This window comes from Heterocephalus glaber, unplaced genomic scaffold, assembly GCF_053883595.1.
Source record: "Heterocephalus glaber isolate CG9 unplaced genomic scaffold, H.glaber_assembly_v1.0 deba00000678, whole genome shotgun sequence".
In the NCBI taxonomy this organism is placed as follows: Eukaryota; Metazoa; Chordata; class Mammalia; order Rodentia; family Bathyergidae; genus Heterocephalus; species Heterocephalus glaber.
In genome coordinates, this window is record NW_028258157.1 from 4682550 (window position 1) to 4702759 (window position 20210).

General features: G+C 41.0%; 1 protein-coding gene across 4 annotated transcripts in view; it reads right to left on the reverse strand.

Annotated features, from left to right (window-relative positions):
• The window catches only part of Abcb4 (ATP binding cassette subfamily B member 4), a 66494-nt gene that overhangs the window by 39515 nt on the left and 6769 nt on the right, over positions 1–20210 (reverse strand). For 3 of the 4 annotated variants that reach the window (XR_015449452.1, XM_013070363.3, XM_004839793.4), the window contains exons 4-13: positions 15229–15286; positions 14027–14218; positions 12606–12777; positions 11538–11662; positions 8917–9088; positions 6556–6669; positions 5189–5299; positions 4647–4772; positions 2402–2605; positions 1313–1483 (exon numbers count right to left, since the gene is read on the reverse strand). Coding sequence is in view for 3 of the 4 variants with exons in the window: in XM_013070363.3 (XP_012925817.2) it covers positions 1313–1483; positions 2402–2605; positions 4647–4772; positions 5189–5299; positions 6556–6669; positions 8917–9088; positions 11538–11662; positions 12606–12777; positions 14027–14218; positions 15229–15286 (1445 nt within the window). In the remaining variant the exon portion in view is untranslated. The remainder of the gene's footprint in view (positions 1–1312; positions 1484–2401; positions 2606–4646; positions 4773–5188; positions 5300–6555; positions 6670–8916; positions 9089–11537; positions 11663–12605; positions 12778–14026; positions 14219–15228; positions 15287–20210) is intronic. The other variant, XM_004839795.4, reaches the window with a different exon arrangement.

Consider the following 20210-nt stretch of genomic DNA (forward strand, 5'->3'; position numbering starts at 1 on the left):
ACTTAAAAAACAATCCCTCCCATTCTTCCTGGCTTCACCCTAAAAAGTCTATGCTGATACCTGAATGGCTACACATTTTAAATTAACATCAGTCATTTAATTTATATATGCAATAATTACTTTTGTTATTTCCTGCTTTAACTCCCCTCTGCTTTCAGTCACATGTATAGTTTGATTCCTTAATATAATATTATGACAGTGTACATGAAAGTAATATAAATTAGTGTGAGGCTTTGAAAGGAATGATTTTTGTCTCTGTAATCACTAACTTAAATGATATAAAATGAGCCAAAATATTGTCTGATAAATGAGGAAGTGTGGATTGACTACACTTTACACATACAAGGCAGTCGTGTTTACTTAGGAAAATAAGGTCCATAATTTTGTCTCTAAAATTAACAGAGGCAACTTTAGTTTCTGCTAAGGAGCCTGCACATGTATCACTAAACATTTTTCCATGACACGTTTACAATGTGTGTTTGGAATGTGCCCACAGCGGGTCACCTCGCTGGAGTTTACACCCTGCTGCTATAAGAGATGGCATCAGCAACAGCCCCGGGGCTGCACCTGGGTAAGGCTCTTCCCACAGAGCTTCAGTTTCATAAAGATGCTCGTGAGAGACCTGAAATTGTCCGAGCAGGTCACTGGGCTCAGTATATGCTGCTTAAATGGTCTCCTCAAAATGGCTTACTTATTTCAAACATGCAAAGTGAACTTATTTCCAGAAAAGTGTCTAACCACCTTCATGGGTAAAGATTACATTCCTGCCTATAAGCAAGGTATTTTGAACTTTTTTCAGCTGGCCTAGGGTAGAGGTAACTAGATTTTTTGTGTGTGTCTGTATGTGTTTTGTGTAAATTATTTATTTCCTACTGATGTACTGAAATTAATGTAACCACAGAGAAAGAGTTTTAACTTCTAAATAGATTACAGTACACCAAAGAAAGGAACAGTATGCCATCATTAAAATGTATGGCATAGAAAAATACTTGGACAGTTTTAATTATTTTCCTATTGATTTCTTTGTATATTTTCATACAACTACTTTTGAGCAAGAAAAGACCAAGCTGAATGGCTTACTGCCTGGGACTCGGCTCTGCCCAGAGGTCAGTGCCAGCCAGTGCCAGTCACCACCTCCACAGACCGTGCAAACTGATGGGAAGGAGGAGCCAGAGAGCCCACAGGACCCCCTCATCTGCCCTTAGGGTTTGGTTTGCCTTGTGCTTCATCTGCCCTTGGGCTTGCAAGCATACACAGTAATGTGCAACAAAGCTGGGTTTGCTGCTCCTCCGGACACTCAGGGTCCACTGACCTTGTCCAGTGCCACCTGCACCTCGGCCTCACTCTCGGTGTCCAGGGCTGACGTGGCCTCGTCCAACAGCAGGATCTTGGGGTTGCGAACCAGGGCACGCGCAATCGCAATCCTCTGTTTCTGTCCCCCACTCAGATGCGCCCCTCTCTCTCCAACCAGGGTGTCAAATTTCTACCACAGAAAACAGAAACATGGAAGAGCTCTGGAAGCATTTTAAATACCAAAGGGAGGGAGTCTAGAAATACATGAAGATAACTTGGAGCTTAGTCTCAACTATTATACTGTATCCTAAGTTGTTGGGAGCAATGCTACATAATTCTAGGGAAAAATCCTTTGAGTAGGCCTAGTTCTCCTGCCTACAGCCCAGCTAGGACATTCCAGACATAATTGCATTTTGGCCTCTGGTCACAACTGAGACCTCAGTGATCCCCCCCCACCCCCAATGCTGCAGTCTCCAGGACAGGACCACACCTGTGGGAGATGCCAGGGAGGAACCAAATCTTCATCTGCATAGTTCCTGGGAGGAACCAAATCTTCATCTGCATAGTTCCTCATTGTTCTTAGATTTCCGCTGCCCCCAGTCTTTTGTTACACCTTGTTTATCCCAATGTGAGGTACTGAACTCTATATTTCACTTGTTACATCTGTTTCCCCATGTACTGAATAAAGGTGCTGCAAGCTAGGGGTCTTTCGTTTTTGCCGCCCAGAGCAGCACTGATCAGACCCAAAGCTCAGCTTCTTCTCAGTCTCATTTATCTACCTTTCCTGTAATTCGCCGTGTGCTGCCGTGGCTTGCAGGAGACTAGGACTCACTGCAGAGGTCCTGGTAACGTCCCCTTCCCCTGTTCCCTACACTAAGTCAAAATAAATGAGCACTGACTTACAAGAAAACTACTAACAGACATTCTGTTTACAGTTTTACGTTATCTGTGTACCAGAATGTACTCCTTAAGCCTCTGCTGAATAATTCAAGGATTTACCTAGCAAAGTTGGACAACCTTACATCTCAAGCAGTAGCTTATCCTTTGAAGTCAGTGTCATGAGCTGGAATTCTGATTTCAAGGAAGACCTCATTGCCAGAACCTTTACCTGTGGCAACCTCATGATAAACTCATAGGCGTTGGCTTCTTTGACAGCTCTCTTGATCTCTTCCATGGTGACATTTCCACGGCCATAGCGAATGTTTTCAGCAATCGTGGTAGAAAATAACATGGGCTCTTGACTCACCACTCCAATTATTTCTCTCAGATAGCTCACATTAAGGCTCCTGATATCCTGCCCATCAATGCTGATCTGAAAGAGAAATATTTTCTGGTGAATATTTAAACCATCTGATAGCTAAAGCAGCAGGACTCTTCATTATGAAAAATCTTAGCTAGCATTGAACTTATTTCAGTAGATAGAAATTGCAAGAATAAAAATTAAAAGTTAATGTGTTCTGATGTTTATTTTCTTGTACATAGTTTTTTTTTAATGGATTGTTCTCCATAAGCTATTTGGGTTACATATTTGTTGATCTGGTCTTCGTGGTGCTGGGGAAGAAACCCAGGGCCTGTGACTCCAATGCAAGTGCTCTACCAGTTTGCCACCTCTCCCACTATGTGTTTGCTATGCCGTTACTTTTACTTATGGACTCTAAATTTCAATAAAAATTTCCACTCACCTACCTAGTCTACCTATCATTTTGATCTTATTTTATGGTATTTTCAGCATGCCTTAATCTACTTCAGTGTTACACATTTTTTGGATTTGGTTCCTTTTAAAATCATTGTAAAAGCAGAGAATTAACATGTCAAGTAGGATTAAATTTTCTCTTTGGGTAACAATTGCATACCTGTACAATGACTGGTGTTTGCTACACATTTATTTCTTGTTGAATAAGGGCTGAACAAACAATGCTCTAAAAATATTTTAATACTTTATAGTGTCATCAGGAATATATATAAATATATTTGCTGCATTGTAATATACTAACACTGGGTTTTATCATCTTAATTTGTTTTTCTCTAATTAACATGAGTAAAATGATAGCTTATCTCTGTTTTCATTTGTATATATTTTTAAGTGAAGCTGACCATTTCTTGAAATATTTTACAAATTTTTATTTGTTCTCAAAATATTTGCAAAATCACATTCTATAATGAGCAGGATTGCTTTCATAGATTCATATTAAGTATTAATTTCAAATATTAAATCAACAATGCCACTGGGTATTTTTTTATTATTTCAGTGGTAAGAAAAGTGTTAACACTTTTTTGCAAATATTTTGAGAACAAAGTGAACAGTGAATATCTCTGAATTATAAAAGTTCTGACGATTTTCTTTTTCTGCTGATGTATATTTTCTAAAAATAATATGTATATATTATGCTAATTAATTTAAAAATAGGACATTTTAAATCACTTACCCTCAGTGGCTGGTATTTTACTAGGTTCTTTTTCAAAGTAAAGAAAAATATTTACTAAGTTACACTAGAGTTCACTTTAGTACAGAGAATGGCCTCTGTCCCTGCATCATAATGTCAGACTGAATAATTTCATTGAATTAATTAAATAATTAATGATGTGTCCTAGAAAATTCTGTATTCATTTCCACAATCTCTGTTCTATCCTAATGCCTTATTTGTGATTTTTAATTTTTCTTTTTACTTCATAATCTTCTGTTTCACAATTGTTGAGTTACATTTTAATATTACATGAACTCAATGCCCTTAAGTTGGGACAACTGAGGAAATTCTGAATATGGACTGTGGACTTGTATAGCATTAATGTGGATTTGCTGATTTTAATAGTTATTTTGTGGTTAAATGAGAGAATGTCTTCCTGAGAAAATACATTCTGAACCAAGGAGGGTGTGAATAACATTCATGTTCACTCAGAAAGAGAGTGTGCTAAAGCAAGCGGGCTGCAGTATAAGGTGAGTAAATCGAGGTGAACAGCATGGGTGTGCTCCCTTCTTGCGACGTTCTGTAAGTTTGCATTCATAAGAAAATTTTTAAAAGACAAAACATGGACCCCAAGCTGCGACTGTCCCCACGTCCCGTCATTTGAGAGCCCCTCCCGCTCTTCCCTTTGGCTGCTCTGAAGCTCGGCGTTGTTTGCGCTGGGTTTCTGGCTGCTCCGGACACCCGCGCCGGTGAGCAGCTGTCCACTCACCCGCCGAGCGCACCTGGCCCAACCCAGCACCCGGAAGTCGGCCTCGGTGGGATGACTGCGGTCCTCAAAGCAGCCTGCTTCACGGTGCTGCTCACCAAGGGCTGCCTCGCGGAGCTCCTCTACCACATACGTTGCTACAAAGCAGCTCCAAGGCCGCGCTGGGGGCTTTTCCCGCTCACCGTGCCCTGGGTGGGGTCGTAGAACCGCTGCACCAGCTGCACTGCGGTGCTCTTCCCGCAGCCGCTGCTCCCGACCAGGGCCACCGTCTGGCCGCTCCGCACCCGCAGGCTGAGGCCCTTCAGGACCTGCGAGGCAAAGATCCATCTCACAACCGCTCCCTAGTAACCCAACTTGAAACGCAACAGAGTGCATCCCATAAGGGCACTGAACTCCCGAAGGGAAAAGCGCCTTCAACATTAAAAGAAGAGACTATTCGTCCATTCATTCATTCATTTATTCATTCATGGCAGTGCTAAGGATTAAACCAGGGCCTTCACTCTGAGCTACAGCACCATATCTGTCTTGAATTTAAGTGTTTGAAGCAAGGTCTCCCTAAGCCAACACACTGCCGGAGCTGGAGTTGAGTTTGCCACCCTCCTGCCTGAGCCTTGCGGGGTGCTGGTTTCCAGGCCTGTGCACCTCCACACCTCAGACTTCATTATTTACGGTGATTAAGCAATCAGCCTGCATGAGAAATTCTCACCAACATGTCTTACAGTACCTTGACATCAGGTCGAGATGGGTAAGAAAAATGAACTTGACTGAACTCCAGATTTCCTTTGATGCTGTCTGGCTTGTGTCCTCTCTCTGAAAAACTGTCAATTTTAGGGTTCTAAATAAAACAAAATGCAATGACTATTTTGTCACAGAATACATATTTATATTTTTAAGAAATATGATTCAGCAAATTCTAAAAATAGAACCTGGAACAGTACAGTGTCTCACCTGAGACAGATTCACAGTGCAGTCTGTGTGTGTGTGTATATGTGTGCACATGTGTGTGTGTATGTGTGCGTGCTGTATAAGAAAATGTTCCTTTTCAGTAAACAGGCTTTTCATGAAGAGTATATAGAAAATAATCATTTCATTTCATTCAATATTTCACTTGAAATATTGGCATATCTTCATAAATTTTCTAAATAGATATGCATATTTATACAACTGCAATAACAAAAACATACTATAATCAATAAGGCCAGGTAGTTCAACATTTACTGAAAATTAGTTTATTCCTAAATAGTAAGTGTAATGGATTTAGTTGATAAAAATCACTGAATGATTATCACAACATTATTTAGGAGCCTGAACTTTCAATATATTCAGAAGCTCAGCAATTTTCTTATGACTTGGAATGAAATGAGCTATTACTGAAATTGAAATATCAAATTTTCATCATCTACTTTGCATTTTGTTTGAGTAAATGCAGTGACATAAGTATGGCAAAATACTTTCTTTTTCATTGTAGTCAGTTCAACTTATTCAATATAGTTGATTCAAAATCATAAAAATGCAGTGATAATATTTGAGTTGCAACCCATAGCAAAACATAATATAAATTTTGATCCTACCAATAATTTATCTAACCTCAATCCTACATAGAAAGCGTAATATTTTCAATCTGGCTAAAATGTGATGAGAAAAAGAAAATGTAAGCAGAGAAACATCCTTGCTTTCAATTATAATAATACTACACTATAGCAGGTGTGTTCGTCCATAAGATTATTGTTATTAATATTAGCAAAAGAAAAACTTTTGAAACAGTAAGAGGCATTTTGTATCATGCATGACTATGAGGAGGTCATTAATTTCATGTTGCTAAATTCTGCTGTGGTTGTTATGGCTTGTGTTTAGATGTTCCCCAAAGCCTCATGCCATCAGAGGTGGCTGGATCTAGAGTTTGAAACCTCTACAAACTGTGAGCTAAATAAACCTTTCCTCCTTTAACTTTGAGTGTCAGGTATTTTGTCTCAGCAATGAGAAAAGTAAGACAGTAGTTAACATAACTTATTCAATATAGCTGATCAAAAATGTCACCTAAAGCCAGATTGAATGATCCCAGTTTCAGCACTAAGTTAACAGACGACTTACACTGTCAATAACTCTGAAGATCATACAGGCTGCTCCTCTTGCATTGGCAAAAGCATCAATGCACGGCGCAGCCTGGCCAATGCTGAATGCTCCAATGAGGATGGAAAAGAAGACCTGAGCAAAAGAACATGAGGAAAGGTTATGTCCCCTCCAGCATTCACTACGATTTAAATGATGATTTGTACGAAACATACTACCTGAAAGGCTGGGTTTAACTTTATCTTTGAAGAAAGCTTTAGTAGCTTTTATTCTTTATTGAGACATAATATTTGTACATCTTTATGAGACACATTATGATAATTTGATATATGTATATAATACGTAATGATAGAATCAGGATAATAGGCACTTCCATCACTTCAGTTAAAATTAAAATGAAAAATAAACAAAAGTAAAAGTTTTTTTAGTAAAGAGCAAAATTTATAACATTAATATAACATTTTATTGCCCAACTGAGTTTCTCCAACCTCAAAAATCATTCTTGTCTAATTTGCCAAGCTGTCTGTTGCTGTTCTCCTGAATTTACAGTCAAAAATTTTTCAAACCTATCTTGTTGGCTCTGCCACCAGAGAGAAATAGTTTCTCCATCAGTGTTATTATCAGGATTGTATGGCTTTCTGTAACTATGCACAGAATTCACAGAGTGGTGACTGTGAAACATGGTAGATTTTTGGCCTAGGGAATTTTCCTTACATAGCACCATTATAAATTGGATAGACGGGCAGATGGATAGATGAAGATTTTCAACACGAAAAATAAGAGTTCCCCAGTTATAAAACACCAACTCACTCCCGCGTGCACTGGTTGCATGGTCGATCTGTCCCATAGCACCCAAAACAACACAGTTCCCTTCATATCTTTCTCATTAGGGAACTAGACTGAGACAGAAAAGCCCAGAATGTAGCTTTAAGAATCTAGACTAACAGCATTTTTAACTGAGAAAAACATAAATGAAGGAATAACACTCCGTTCTCTTGAAGCACAGTGAAACTTTTGACATATAGTATGGCTTTTCTCCAAGCACAGTGACATTCATGTACCAGAACCTGAGAATCAGCCAAATATCTGTCCACCGTCTGCAGTACAGACAAAGAGAAATAGTCTTTGCCAAAGTAGAGGCTCTGGACAGGAGGCTATAAAAGTCTGGACTTTGTACAGGACTTTGCTTCACCGTGGGTATTACTCTCAGTCCTACAGGGATGATGTGTCATCGTCCACATGCCACGAACAGAAATGAAGAGACGAACTCATCACGAAGGCTGAGGGGAAATGTCAGCCTTCAACTGCCCTCCATAAACGTCAGAAGTAAATGAGAAAGTGAAGAAAAGTGGAGAACTTCCAAATTGCCACCAGAAAGGAAGTGAGAGAGTGTAGACCCCGCAATTATGACAGCTCTTCCAGCCGGACAGTGAAGACTCAAGACACCACTGCAGGAAGTGATTTGAAAATGTTAACTTTTGGGCGGGGGATTTAGCTCAGTGGTTCCAGCACCTGCCTTGCAAGTGCAAGATCCCGAGTTCGATCTCCAGTACCAAAAAAAGAGAAAATGTTAACTTTCAAAATGACCCTCAGCCATCATCACAGTTCAGGATCTTGTTTGGGAAGATGGGGAAGGGCAGGTTTAAAAGATGTCTGAGTAATAATTCTATGCTGCCGTGAACATCACTCACATGGAGACAGTCATAAAACATTGCTACTTTATTTTTAAAAAGTACACATGCCCTAGTCCCTGTTTGGAGAGAAAAAAGTGTTTGCACAGATAGAAAATGGTCTGGAAGATACACCCATCATCACAAATATATATGGATAATTAGATTATAATTTAACTTCAGAAGTTGTACGTTCTTATTCTTAGTATAATTTGTATATATTATTTTTTAGTCATGAAATTAAGCTACTGATATCTTCATTTTCATACAGAGGGTGAACTTCTCTTCATACAACTTCTGCTGTTTCAGATAGCTGATGCTTTTTATTAAGTACATCTAATGTTCTCCTGCACCTGGCCTGTCTATAGTAATGTTTACTTTCACATACAGTGAAATTCAGCAGAAACTCAACAGAATGAGGATGACTCCAGTACATATTTCTTCATTCCATTTTTGTTTCCCTTTAGTATGTCACACGTGTGCCTTATTTGAGGCTTAGTAGACTATTTGGTCTAATTGCACGTTACTGTGTCATCCCCAGCTGCATATTCCCAAAACCTAGCTTCACCCACAAGAGAACAAAGATTTATCCAAAAACGAAAACCTGTCATCATGGCTCCTCCTTCCAAAAGGAGCAATGGGAAAGAACAGAGAAGGTAGAGAGAGAAACAACATTTTCAGATTCTTCATAAATACCAGGAAAATCACTTACTGTCATTGCATTTCCAATAGTATATTCTTTTGCTAGAACCAGTGTGGATCCGTACCAGAAGGCCAGGGCATATGATGCATATATTAACAGGAAGGAAATGCCCATGGAAATGTTTGCAGATATCACTTTTTTGATTCCAATCTTTTTGGCATTCTCTAAATGTTTTTGATACCTACCCGAAAATCAGAGAGAAAATGTCACAATAGAAACAACAACTCAATTTACAATTAGAGCCATACTCATCTCCTGTGTAGGGGGAGCCATTGACGTAATCAGCCAGTGGTGAGACCCAGCGTCCTGGAAATCGCTGTTCAGGACCAAGGAGCGCTACACCAGAGCCAGGCTTCTCTCCTGCTCGGGACCCTTCTCCCCTGGTCCCTACCTGGCCAACCAATGTTCAGGTGGCCATTGCAGAATTGAACTCTCGCCCCTTCAGTATGAAGAAAGAGGTTTCCCATCACTTTAATGGCCAGCATCACCAATAAACTTAATAAATAATAATTTAAAAAAGAAAAAGAAGGCCGGGGATTTAGCTCAGTGGTTTTGCTGCCTGCTGTGCAAGCGCAAGGACCCAAGTTCAGTCCCTAGTACCAAAAGAAAAAAAAAAAAAAGAAATAAAAGAAGTCAGTGTGAAGTTGGGAGAAGAGAAACCAAGCCAACCAATAATGGCACCAAGATATAAATAAGATTCTGAACTCTGACATGGGCAGATTCTTATCTCAGGTCAATTTCTCTTCTCTAGAGAAGCAAATCCTCCTTTTATTCCCTATAGGGTGAGGAACAGAAATCTTACAAGTTTTTGTTCATAAGCCTGGGGTTCTCACTGTTTCTCTTTTTGGAAAATCCAGCAGCTCTTCAACTGCAAAGCTAGGTATAAGATTATAAAGTCATCAGTATATGGGCTATGTGCTCTTTCTCAGTCTTTCTGTTTTAGTTTCATCGTCTAAGAATGGAGTTAATAATGCCAGTTAGTGTGATGAATGTGACGCTGACAGATAATTATAAAAAGTAGATAGAATAGCATCTGGCACATGGCTGGCAATTCTCATTACTATAATCATGTTAGAATTTAATCTCTTCCTGAATCTTCCTCATTCTATCGCTATATTATTTTTGAATAGTAATTCTAATTCATATTACCAGCTTCTACAATTTGATAAAATAGTACAAATATATAGAATGGTTCTATAAAATTATATTTTTTTACATTCAAGTTCAATTAAATCCACTCTTCCATGTGAGATCCAGAGTGTGTAAAATTTAATTTTGGCTTCCAGTGGGCCTACACTGAAACTGGGCCGGGCAGGGGGGTCACACACATTCTGGTATTTCCTTTCTAACAAAAAACCCAGCAGCACCACTCTTTTTTTTAAAATTCAACCAAGTGAGATGTGGGAATTCATTCATTTTTTAAAAACACGTGCTGCTACTGAACACGCCTCTTTAGTGCCGTTGGACACCCATCCTCACAGCATGTCCCCTGCTCGGAGTGCTCCTTCCTCGGCAGAGCTGCACCTTGGGCCAGCACAGGCCACTCCAGCACTAGGACAGCCTGGGGCGCCAGGCCTGAGTCGCACATGGTGGCTCTGAGCCGGTCTCAGTGGGCCCTGGAGCAGGAGGCTGTAGACAGCCATCGTTGCCTTTGCTCGGGTGGCTCGCTTACTGCGGCTTCTGACACGGACATCCTGAGGTCTGCCTGCAGGTAGTGTGGTCTGTGTGCACTACTGTGTGCAGTGAGCCGCAGCCAGAGAGAAAACGGACGAGCTTAGAGAACCAGAGACGTGTGTCCTGAGGAGGGACTAAGGAACAGAAAAGTAGAAAATAAAATGAAATCAAGGGATTAGGGATCCCTTTGCTTTGAACAGTGGAGAATTTCAGAGAATTTTTCTTTCAAAAACTGCATCGAGGTCTCATAGAACAATAACCAAGATAACCCTTTGAATGAAATCATACTTCAACTAAGGGTATATTGTTATTTAAAGAGAACATTAAATAATTATTACATTTAAATCAAGCAGAAGACTTTTCCATGGATGTATGCTTATCTCCAGACTCATCACAAGGAACCCATTAACTATGTACAGTTCTTTATATATCAATCATATCACAATAAAAAAAGCTTTTAAGCAGCTGTTGAGGTTCTCGAGTGCAGGGCCACACACAGCACACAGGAATCTCCAGGTGCTGTTTGCCAGGTTGAGCCTGCACCACTGACAGAGCTGGGGGCTTCGGCTCATCCAAGGGGGGCGCCCTGTGCTGTTCCTGGGAGGCTTCACCCCCCGGGCTCCCTTTCTTATATTCCAGGTCACAGCCAAAAGGGACTGAAAAATTTTGGTAACCGAACCACAAAATAATTGGCATCCTTTTAATGCTACATATTTTATTTTAAATGACATTATTTTAAATGCAGTTAAAAAATACACCATTCATCCTTTGGATGCCATCAGACTGCCGAAGGAGTTGCAGAACACACGTGGTTGATGTAAGTCAGTTGCCTGATCTTAAAATATACCCCTCAATAAGGGGGCTTATATTTTGTGGGGGAATATTAGAAAGAGAGACTTCAACACACACCACCGTGAACAATGAAAAGGAAAGGGGTTCTCTGAACTGGCTCTGACCTTTCCAGCATTTTGTTCTGGCCTCCGAAAGCTAGCACGGTCCTGATGGCCCCTAGGGCCTCCTCGGCCACGGCACCCGCCTTGGAGTATGCGGCCAGCTCCATGTCACTAAACCGTGACAGAACCTGGACAGAGAGAAGCAGTCAGGACCCGGGTGTGAGCAGCAGTGCCACAGGCAGCCTGGGAGACTCTCAGCCTAGTTCTTTGGGTGTTGAAGTCCTGCAGCAATGGCACCCAGAGGCCCAGAGCCAGTGGCCACTGCTGCCCAGGTGACAGGCACTCCAAGAGCAGTCAGGAAAAGGAAACCCGGAGCTCTCTAGCAGTGCTTTGGGGAATAGTGTCAGATCCACATCTACTGCTATCTTTCCAGCTCACTGTTGGGTGAAATAAAACAAAACTTTATATTTTGAAATTATTCACCATGCTTTCCCTTATGATGTCACGATCTCTACGTACTATGAAAATAATACTTTCAAACTCACTCATGGGCAGTCCACTGAATAAGAAGATGGCCAAAAAAGATGCTTCAGAAGAAGGGTAAAGGAAGAATTAAAATAAAAGAGATACAAATAGTTCACTAAGTAGATCATCAACCCCAGAAAGTACAAAAATTGCCAGCAGAATTTCTCCACTCTGAAGTGCTGGCAGTCAGAAAGCAGATGTGTACATTTCACTGTAAGCCAAAACTGGCAGAAGGCCTCTTAACTCTCACAGGTAAAAAGCCACAGGACAAAGCCCAGCCCTAAAAATTTACTTCATGCAATAATTTGGAGGAATGTTGCATTTTAAAATTACTTCCTTAAATGAGGACATATTCATTTATGCCATTTAAAACACTATGCTAGATTTACTCAAATAAATAACAGTACAAAGAAACCTAAAACTGAGATTAGAAATGTGAATTCTGAATCATACTAAAAATCAATTCCCTTGTTAAACAACATCCGTCTGCAGATGATTTCCCAGACATTTAGCATGGATTTGTGCAAGCATCAGAATTCTGCATATTAGCAGTAACTCCGCATGTGTGTGAGGTGAAGACACATAAAGGTGCCCGGTTCCACAGACCTTTGCCCAGACTGCTGTAGACACTCCCAGCACAGGGCTGATGGCCATGACCACCAGGGTGAGCTTCCAGCCTCTGATGAAACCCACTATGAATCCTGCAAAAAACGTGGCTACTGCTTGAAAGAACATGCCAACCTTGTCACCAATTCCTTCACTGATTTTGGAGATGTCACTGAAAAAGATCACACCTAAGTGGTTACAGGCAGAGGTCTTTGGTTAGGGAGGTGAAGCAGACATTTCACAAACACATACACAGCAAACAAAACATGTACATACTACTGCAAGCCTCTTTCAGAGTCTTACCCTCCTGAATGAGATTTCCCCACCTAAATACTGCATGAAGGATAAAATTCAGGGTTAGTTTATGCTTCTAAGAAGTTACTATTAAAGTTGATACTATTACTCTTGAACTCATGAATCACTTTGTTTAAAAGCAGGAATTAGGAAAGGCAGTGCAACAATAATAGGGAGCAATCATGTGGAAGTATTATTTCCTATTACAATTTGAGCATCCCTATCCAAAAAAAATTGAAATCTGAAATGCTCCAAAATCTGAAAGCTTTTGAGTATTAAATGTTAGATTTTGGAGCTTTTCAGATTTTAAATATTTGGATTAAAGATCTTCCACTGGTAAAGTCTATGCAAGTATTCTAAAATCTGAAAAGCTCGCACACCTGAACCCCTCTTCTCCACGCTTGCCAGAGAAGGCATGCTCAGCCTCTTTGGGGAAGAAACCGGGAAGAGCCCCTTGCTTCTGCCCCTGCTCTGCCCTCACAGGGCAGTGTGATCTTGCAAAGGTGCAGGTCTGATCATGGCCTTCCCGCTGGCCATTCCGCTCAGGCTAGAGGACCAAGCCCTCACCAGCGCCCATGAGGTCTCCCTGGGTCTCCTTCGGGTTCTGACCTCATCTGCTCACCATGCTCTTCAGTCAGGAAAGTTCATCTTCTCTCTCCCCCTGCTGTTGTCAGCACCAGTGGTGGTGTCTGCTGTGTTCACTGACACGTCCCAAGCCCCTGGGATGGTGCGCAGGTGTTTTTTGGGTAGCACCCAACACCCACTAAGGCCAGCCCCTCAGTGAACTAATTTGATCACTTCTTCACCCACTCAGCTGTCTTTACTGAACGCCTTAGCCACTGTCAGGGCCTGCAGGGCACACCGGGAGGAACAAGTATGTCTCGGATGTGCACTGAGTCCCTGATAAACCTACGCTGTGGTAGGGAGGACAAAAACTAACAGGCATGGAAATCACGCAGTGGCACAGGCTACAGAGCTTCTAGAAATACCGTCAGATGCTCTTTTCCAATTTATGTCAAGCACTTAATCTAGTAAATTTTTTTTTTTGCTTAAAATGACTTCTGACAAATTTTCACAAGTTACTTCATCCTTTCTTCATGAAAGTGTGACATTAACAATACACTTACTCTGTCAGCCGTGTATTGAGCTCAGTGATGTCATTGATGTCAAACCAGCCTATTTCCTGTCGTAGAATAGAATGAAAAAACTTTTGCCTAATTTTCTTAATCTGTCGGCCAGCTGCCAAAGTCCAAAATGAAACCTGTATATAGGCAGCAACCAGAACTCCGGCACCTAATCCTGAGTAATAATAGGCGTATCTGGAAAATAATTAGAAAGACCTTTTCAAATACTCTGCTTTTTTCATCTCTTTTAGGAGCAATTTTAGCATTGAAAATTAATCAGTTTGCCAAACTGATCACAAAGACTGTGCAGGACGTTATGACAAATACACGTGAAAAAAGGTTTTTTGTTCTTCTTAAACAGGAAGATGATGAACTTCACTATGGAAAAATCTATATACTTGAATTATCATCCAATGAAAACAGATAAACTGTTGTGGTTAACAGGAAAAAAGGCTGATAATTAATGGTGCATTTCTAACTGATGACAATATTACAGTACCGTTTCACCTCTCTCCCATAACTGTCTCAGGCTCACCTGTCTTATTGTCCTGAGAGAGTTCTCTGCTCTTTAGGTACTGCAAATGTAGGAATAAACAGAACAAACACAGCAGTTCTTAGTGTAGGTCTTGGCACATCACTTACACACAGAACAGGAGGCCTCTTCCTATCGGAAAGATTCTGAACAGACTTTAAAAATAATACCGTAAAAGTCATGAATTCAAACTAATTTGGATTGAAAGCTGAATCAAATAAATAGAAAATTAGTGCCTAAGACTAACAACTTGTTTCAATACTTTCCAATATATTTTAATCTAATTTATATTCATTTCAACCAGCCAAATCAGTGAAACGCAGCCATGAAAATGTTAGGTCACAGGCTTTTGAGGCTCCCCTGGGAGGAATGAAGGGGAGAGAAACACCATGACACTATCGGGTTAGTTGGAGAAACGAGACTATTGATGGCAAATTGCATAAAAGTATTCTATCAATATTAAATTTACTGCAGTTAATGACTGCACTCTGGTTGCATAAGGCAACACCACTGTGCTTAGAATCCTCTGCAGCTGGGCTGGGGCACAGATGAGCACAGCGGGGCCTCGGGAAACAGGTTCTTCCTCTGTGTGTTCTTTCAGCTCTGGGGCTTGAAACTAATTTCAAATGAAACATTCAAAATAGCACACCATACATAAATATATGCAAATTACCTAGTCATTTCTTCTTCCAAAATTCTGCCTGGATTTAGCTGTGACAATGAAAAATTCACTAAATAAAAACAAAAGAACAAAAACATTTTTGAAAGATTGAACTATTAGTAACCATTGCCAGAATTTTAAAATCTGCTATGAATTTAAACACATGAACTATATATAGATGACCTTACAGGTAAGTTTCTCTAAGGAAAGTTCTCTTTCTTTTCTCTTTTCACATGCAAGCGCACTTTCCCCCTTGCCAGGGTCTGGAGTGTCCCGGGCCCAGGTGGGGCCCATGGGTGCCTTGGGTTCTGTCACCCCGGGGTCTGGTCCTTTCGCAGCACACAGGGGTTGATGAAGGCAGAGCTGCGAGCCAAAGAGCGTGCAGGCAGTGGAGGCAACCAGAAGTGGTCCGAATAGAAACAGGGATTTAAGGGACATTTTTCTTCTTGGTGGCTTAAAGTACTTTGCAAACATTTGGTTCTGTAAATTTCATGTTTATATTCATGTTTTTCTCTTTCTGCTTTGTTACACTATTAGCAAGGAAAAGGCCAAATTATCTCCATTGCTGGAGAGGAATAAGGCCAGGAAGACAGCTGAGTCTTCAGCAGACCTCCGGCCACTGCGTCAAGGCCTGCATGCTGTGACCTGGCTACCAGCAGCACTGTACACTGGTATGAAATACACTGTGAATGAAATACACTGTGCCTGTGAAAACACTGTGAATGGAATACACTGTGCCTTGATTTGAGCTCACTAGAGAGAAAGTCAGTGTGCATTTCATGGTTTTCTTGTATTAGTAAGTGCTATCATTCTGTGCTAGGTACTGTTCTGAGCACGTTACATACATTAGTTCATTTACTTTTGAAAAAACCCATGAGATAAGATTGTTCTTTAAGTCCCCATTGCATAGAAGAGTAAAACTGAGGCAAGAAGAAATAAAGTAACTTATCCACAACCAGGGAGCCAGCAACCGCAGGGCTGAAAATTGCCCCCAGCAGTTTGATTTACACCCTCACACCACTACACTGATTGATTTGTGATAATGTTTTGCTTTGACTTTTTTAAAAATGTAAAGTGAAAAAATAAAAACAAACAGGCCGTATCTACTGCATTCATGAAGTAATAAGATAAACATTAGCACACCAGGAAGGTCATTTCCAATTTTCCTTTGGAGACTGGTCTTTGCTCATTTTTCCTGTGTAAATAGCTCAGGGGCATGTTTCCCCAGGGCTGTGTATTCTTCTTATCTTTTTCCAAAGGGAGATAAGGCTTAGATTTATTTAAAACTTACCTCAGGATTCACTACCAGGCACAAGTTTTTCCTACTGACAGGAGACGTCTCTGACTGACTTAACCAGCTGCTGGCCCTTGCAGTTCCCTTCCGGCCTGCTCCCTTCCCTTCTCAGCAGCCAGGTCAGTTCTGAGCATGGCCTTCTTCCTGAGTTCTCACACAGTGGACCCAGGACAAATGCTTGGAACTGGGGGCTGCTGAGCCACGCCAAATCTGCAGGATTTTAGGACTTGATGGGAGGCTTCCCCCTGACTTAGAAACCAGGTGAAATATTTAATAAACCTTCTTTTCTTTCAACACCTGTCTTGAACTTTTTAATTTTCTTCATTAAAAAAAATCATTTGTGATGCCGACTCTCTGTTAGGAAACAAGACTCTGGGCTTTCCAGAGTTGACTCCCTCCCGCCTTAGTGCCGGGTGAAGAATGACAATCTAATTCCAAGCCCGCGGCCGGAAGCCTAGAGCTCTGGCTGTCCAGAACACAGGCAAGACAAATGTTGGGGGAAGGGGCGAGAGTGTTCCCAGAAGTCAGGGGCTCCAGCTCTGCAAAGAGCCAGCACCTGCTACCTAAGGTGCTTCAGCCTCATACAGGCTCCCCCAGGAGTCATCTGGTTTGGTCTCTCAACGTCTCTGAGAGCCTTGAAAAAAGTGCAGATGCCCGAACTCCACCCGAGCCCCATTAAACCAGAACCTATGGCTGAGCCTGGAGCATCGTAGTTTCCAAAGGCATCCCTGATGCTTCTAATGTGATGGGATGGAGAACTCCCACATCCATTGCTGTAACAAAGGGATGGGGAACTCCCGAAGCTGCTGGTTCATTTCAGAGAGTTTCCACACAGTCCATCCATGCGGCCGGCAGAGAAAAAGGCTGACAGAGGGGCTCACACTTCCAGTTTTCTACTGATATTTATCGATCACTTATTGTGTTCCAGGTACTTTACATAGATTGCCTCATTTAATTCTATTCCTAAATCTGTCATCACCTTTCAAAGATGGCAGCAGTAAGGTTAGAGAGGTGGAGCGAGGGGCCCAGGGTCACGAGCTGTGAGTGCAGGGTCTGAGTAATAAGTGCCTACGTCAGGGTTCAGGGTCAGGAAACAGAGTCCTCATCGTCAAAGAGCGGCTGTAGCTCGGACAGCGGGGGCACTGCAGACAATTAAAGTAACCTGGGGCTCCTCACACCTTTCCCCCAACCACAAGGCAATGCAGGACGTGCAGGGTGCAGCAATTTCCCTGCAGAATTTTTACATTATTGTGGTCACGCAGACGTGGCCTAAAAGATGCCAAGCTGTGGTACCCTCTGCGGAAGAGCTGTTTTCTATGACTGTCTCTAAGGTTTTGGAGCAAGTGTTCTGTGCGCCGTTTCTGAGGGGACAACCTTGTCACAGTGGCTGTCGACAAGGATGGGCTGTGTTCACAATGCATCATTGTCAGCTCTCTTGTAATCCGAACCTTTTTCTCTTCTAGTGTTCCCTTGTCTTTTGGCTTCTAGTTGTCTAAAAAAATCTAGCAACTGTAAAATACAGACTCTAAATAAACATCATCTCTATCTGCTGAGCTGGAAGTTTGTTATCACTGAAAGCCCTGAGAGGTTCGCCATCACTGAGGGCTGCAGCTAAGTGGCCTATCTTCTCCCAACACTGACGACTTTTACCAACTCTGCAACTCTGAACACAGCAAGGAGAACTCCGAGCTTCGAGTGAGTCTCCTCTAGACTTCACTTTCTCCAAAGAGAGGACTGGATATTAGAAATTCATACATCTGAGGGGCTTACCATTCCAAAGCCCGCAAGATAGCCAACCGGCTAGTGACAGTGCGGCTTCAGAGGACCAAAGGTCTCCAACCGGAGTGTTTATAATTTGGAGGCTACTGAAACGAAGTTGGCAACTCTCACAACTTAGTCCTCTCAGCACTCATTCGCTCATGCAGCTACCCAACAAGACCTTGCATCTGGCCTTGGACACAGCACACAGCATCTGACTGCCACGACCAGCTTCAAAGCTATTCGATTGCGTAACTAGAAATAAGGAGAAAACAAGCAAACTGTCCCAAATTGCAAGTGGTAGAATGATTCTGATGTTTGTAAAAGCAAAACAAATTGATTCAAAAATGAACTCAGCTGTGATAAGTGAATTGTGCTGTTTCAATCCTTTACAAATTTTAAAACTTGTGATAAAAATACGTAACTATATTTAAGTGACCAGTCCAGTAGTGCTAAGTATATTCACACTATTATACAACCAATTTTCTAAACTTTTTCATTTTGCAGAATTAAAACTCTGCCAATTAAACAAGAGCTTCCCATTTCCCCCCTCCCAGTCCTTGGTAATCACTATTCTACTATCTGTTTCTATGAGTTTGACTACTCTAAATACCTCGTAAAAATGGAACCATACAGTATTTACCTTTTTGTTAACTGGCTTATTTTACTAGCATGATGTCTTCAAGTTTCATTCATGTTGTAGCATGTATCAGAAATTTCTGTCTTTTTAACTGAATAATATTCCACTGTATGTATAGATCACATTTTGTTTATCCATTAATGTGATTTTTTAAAGAAAAACTGAGATCAATTTTTGATTGATGTGTTCCATTATGGACATTACCCTGATATCTATATCTATCTTTATATATATAAATATACAGTGTGTATACATTATACATATAATTTATATGTAATAGATCTAGACCTTCTATAGAGTAAAAGGAAAACACACAGAAAATTCCTGCTTCCCCCACTTCTTAGAAAGACTTTTTACAGGATCCTATTCTACTCCAACTTCATATTCACAGTATTTGTGTGAAGGCTTTGGTCACTGGTCAAACATAGGTAATCCATTTAAAAACTCTCCAAAGCATTTTTTTTTTCTCCTAGTGAAAACACATTCATTCTGGGGGACGTATACCTGGTCACAATCATGGTTGGATGACAGAAAGTCCTGGTTTGGAGCCTGCTCTAACACTCACCAGCAGAGTAACCATGACAAGCTGATTACTCTCTCCAAGCCTTCACTTCTTCACATGTTATAAAGAATAATGTCACCTATGGTGGACAATTGTTCTTACAAACATGAGGCGAAATTGTGCATATACTGTGCTTACCATAGGACCTAGCACATAGTGCACTCAATGAAAGGATACTATTATCATTTTTTAAATAAATATATTCTGTTCAGAGACCATAGTACTTGAGAACAAGTAAGCTTATTTTTGTAGGCACTTACTGTAAATGTTTCTGTATTTATATAAACATACCCTATTTTATCAATGAGGCAATTGTATTCCCTTAATTACATGTATGCCTTACAACAGCAACTAAGTATGTAGCACTCAATCAATGAACACTGAAAAATTCTTACAAAATTCTATGATGGAGTGTAGCGTGGTGGCACACTTCTGTAATCCCATGATCCTCCTGGAGGCTAAGGCAGGAGGATCATGAGTTCAAGGTCAGTCTGAACTAGAGTGAGACCCTGTCTCAAAAAACAAACAAAAAAACAAAAGAACAAGAACAAAAAAAAGGATGGAGTGCATTTTTCTCAGTTATCTTTGCTATGAAAATGTCTCTTCATTACATGTTTTTACTTTAATTCTACGTCTGTGCTGACTCAAGCTTCATTCAGTCTCCTCTAGTCCAGTAACCTCGAGGTCTCATGGAGAAACAGCCCATCTGGCTTGGTAGAAGCCCTAGAAATTGTCCCTGC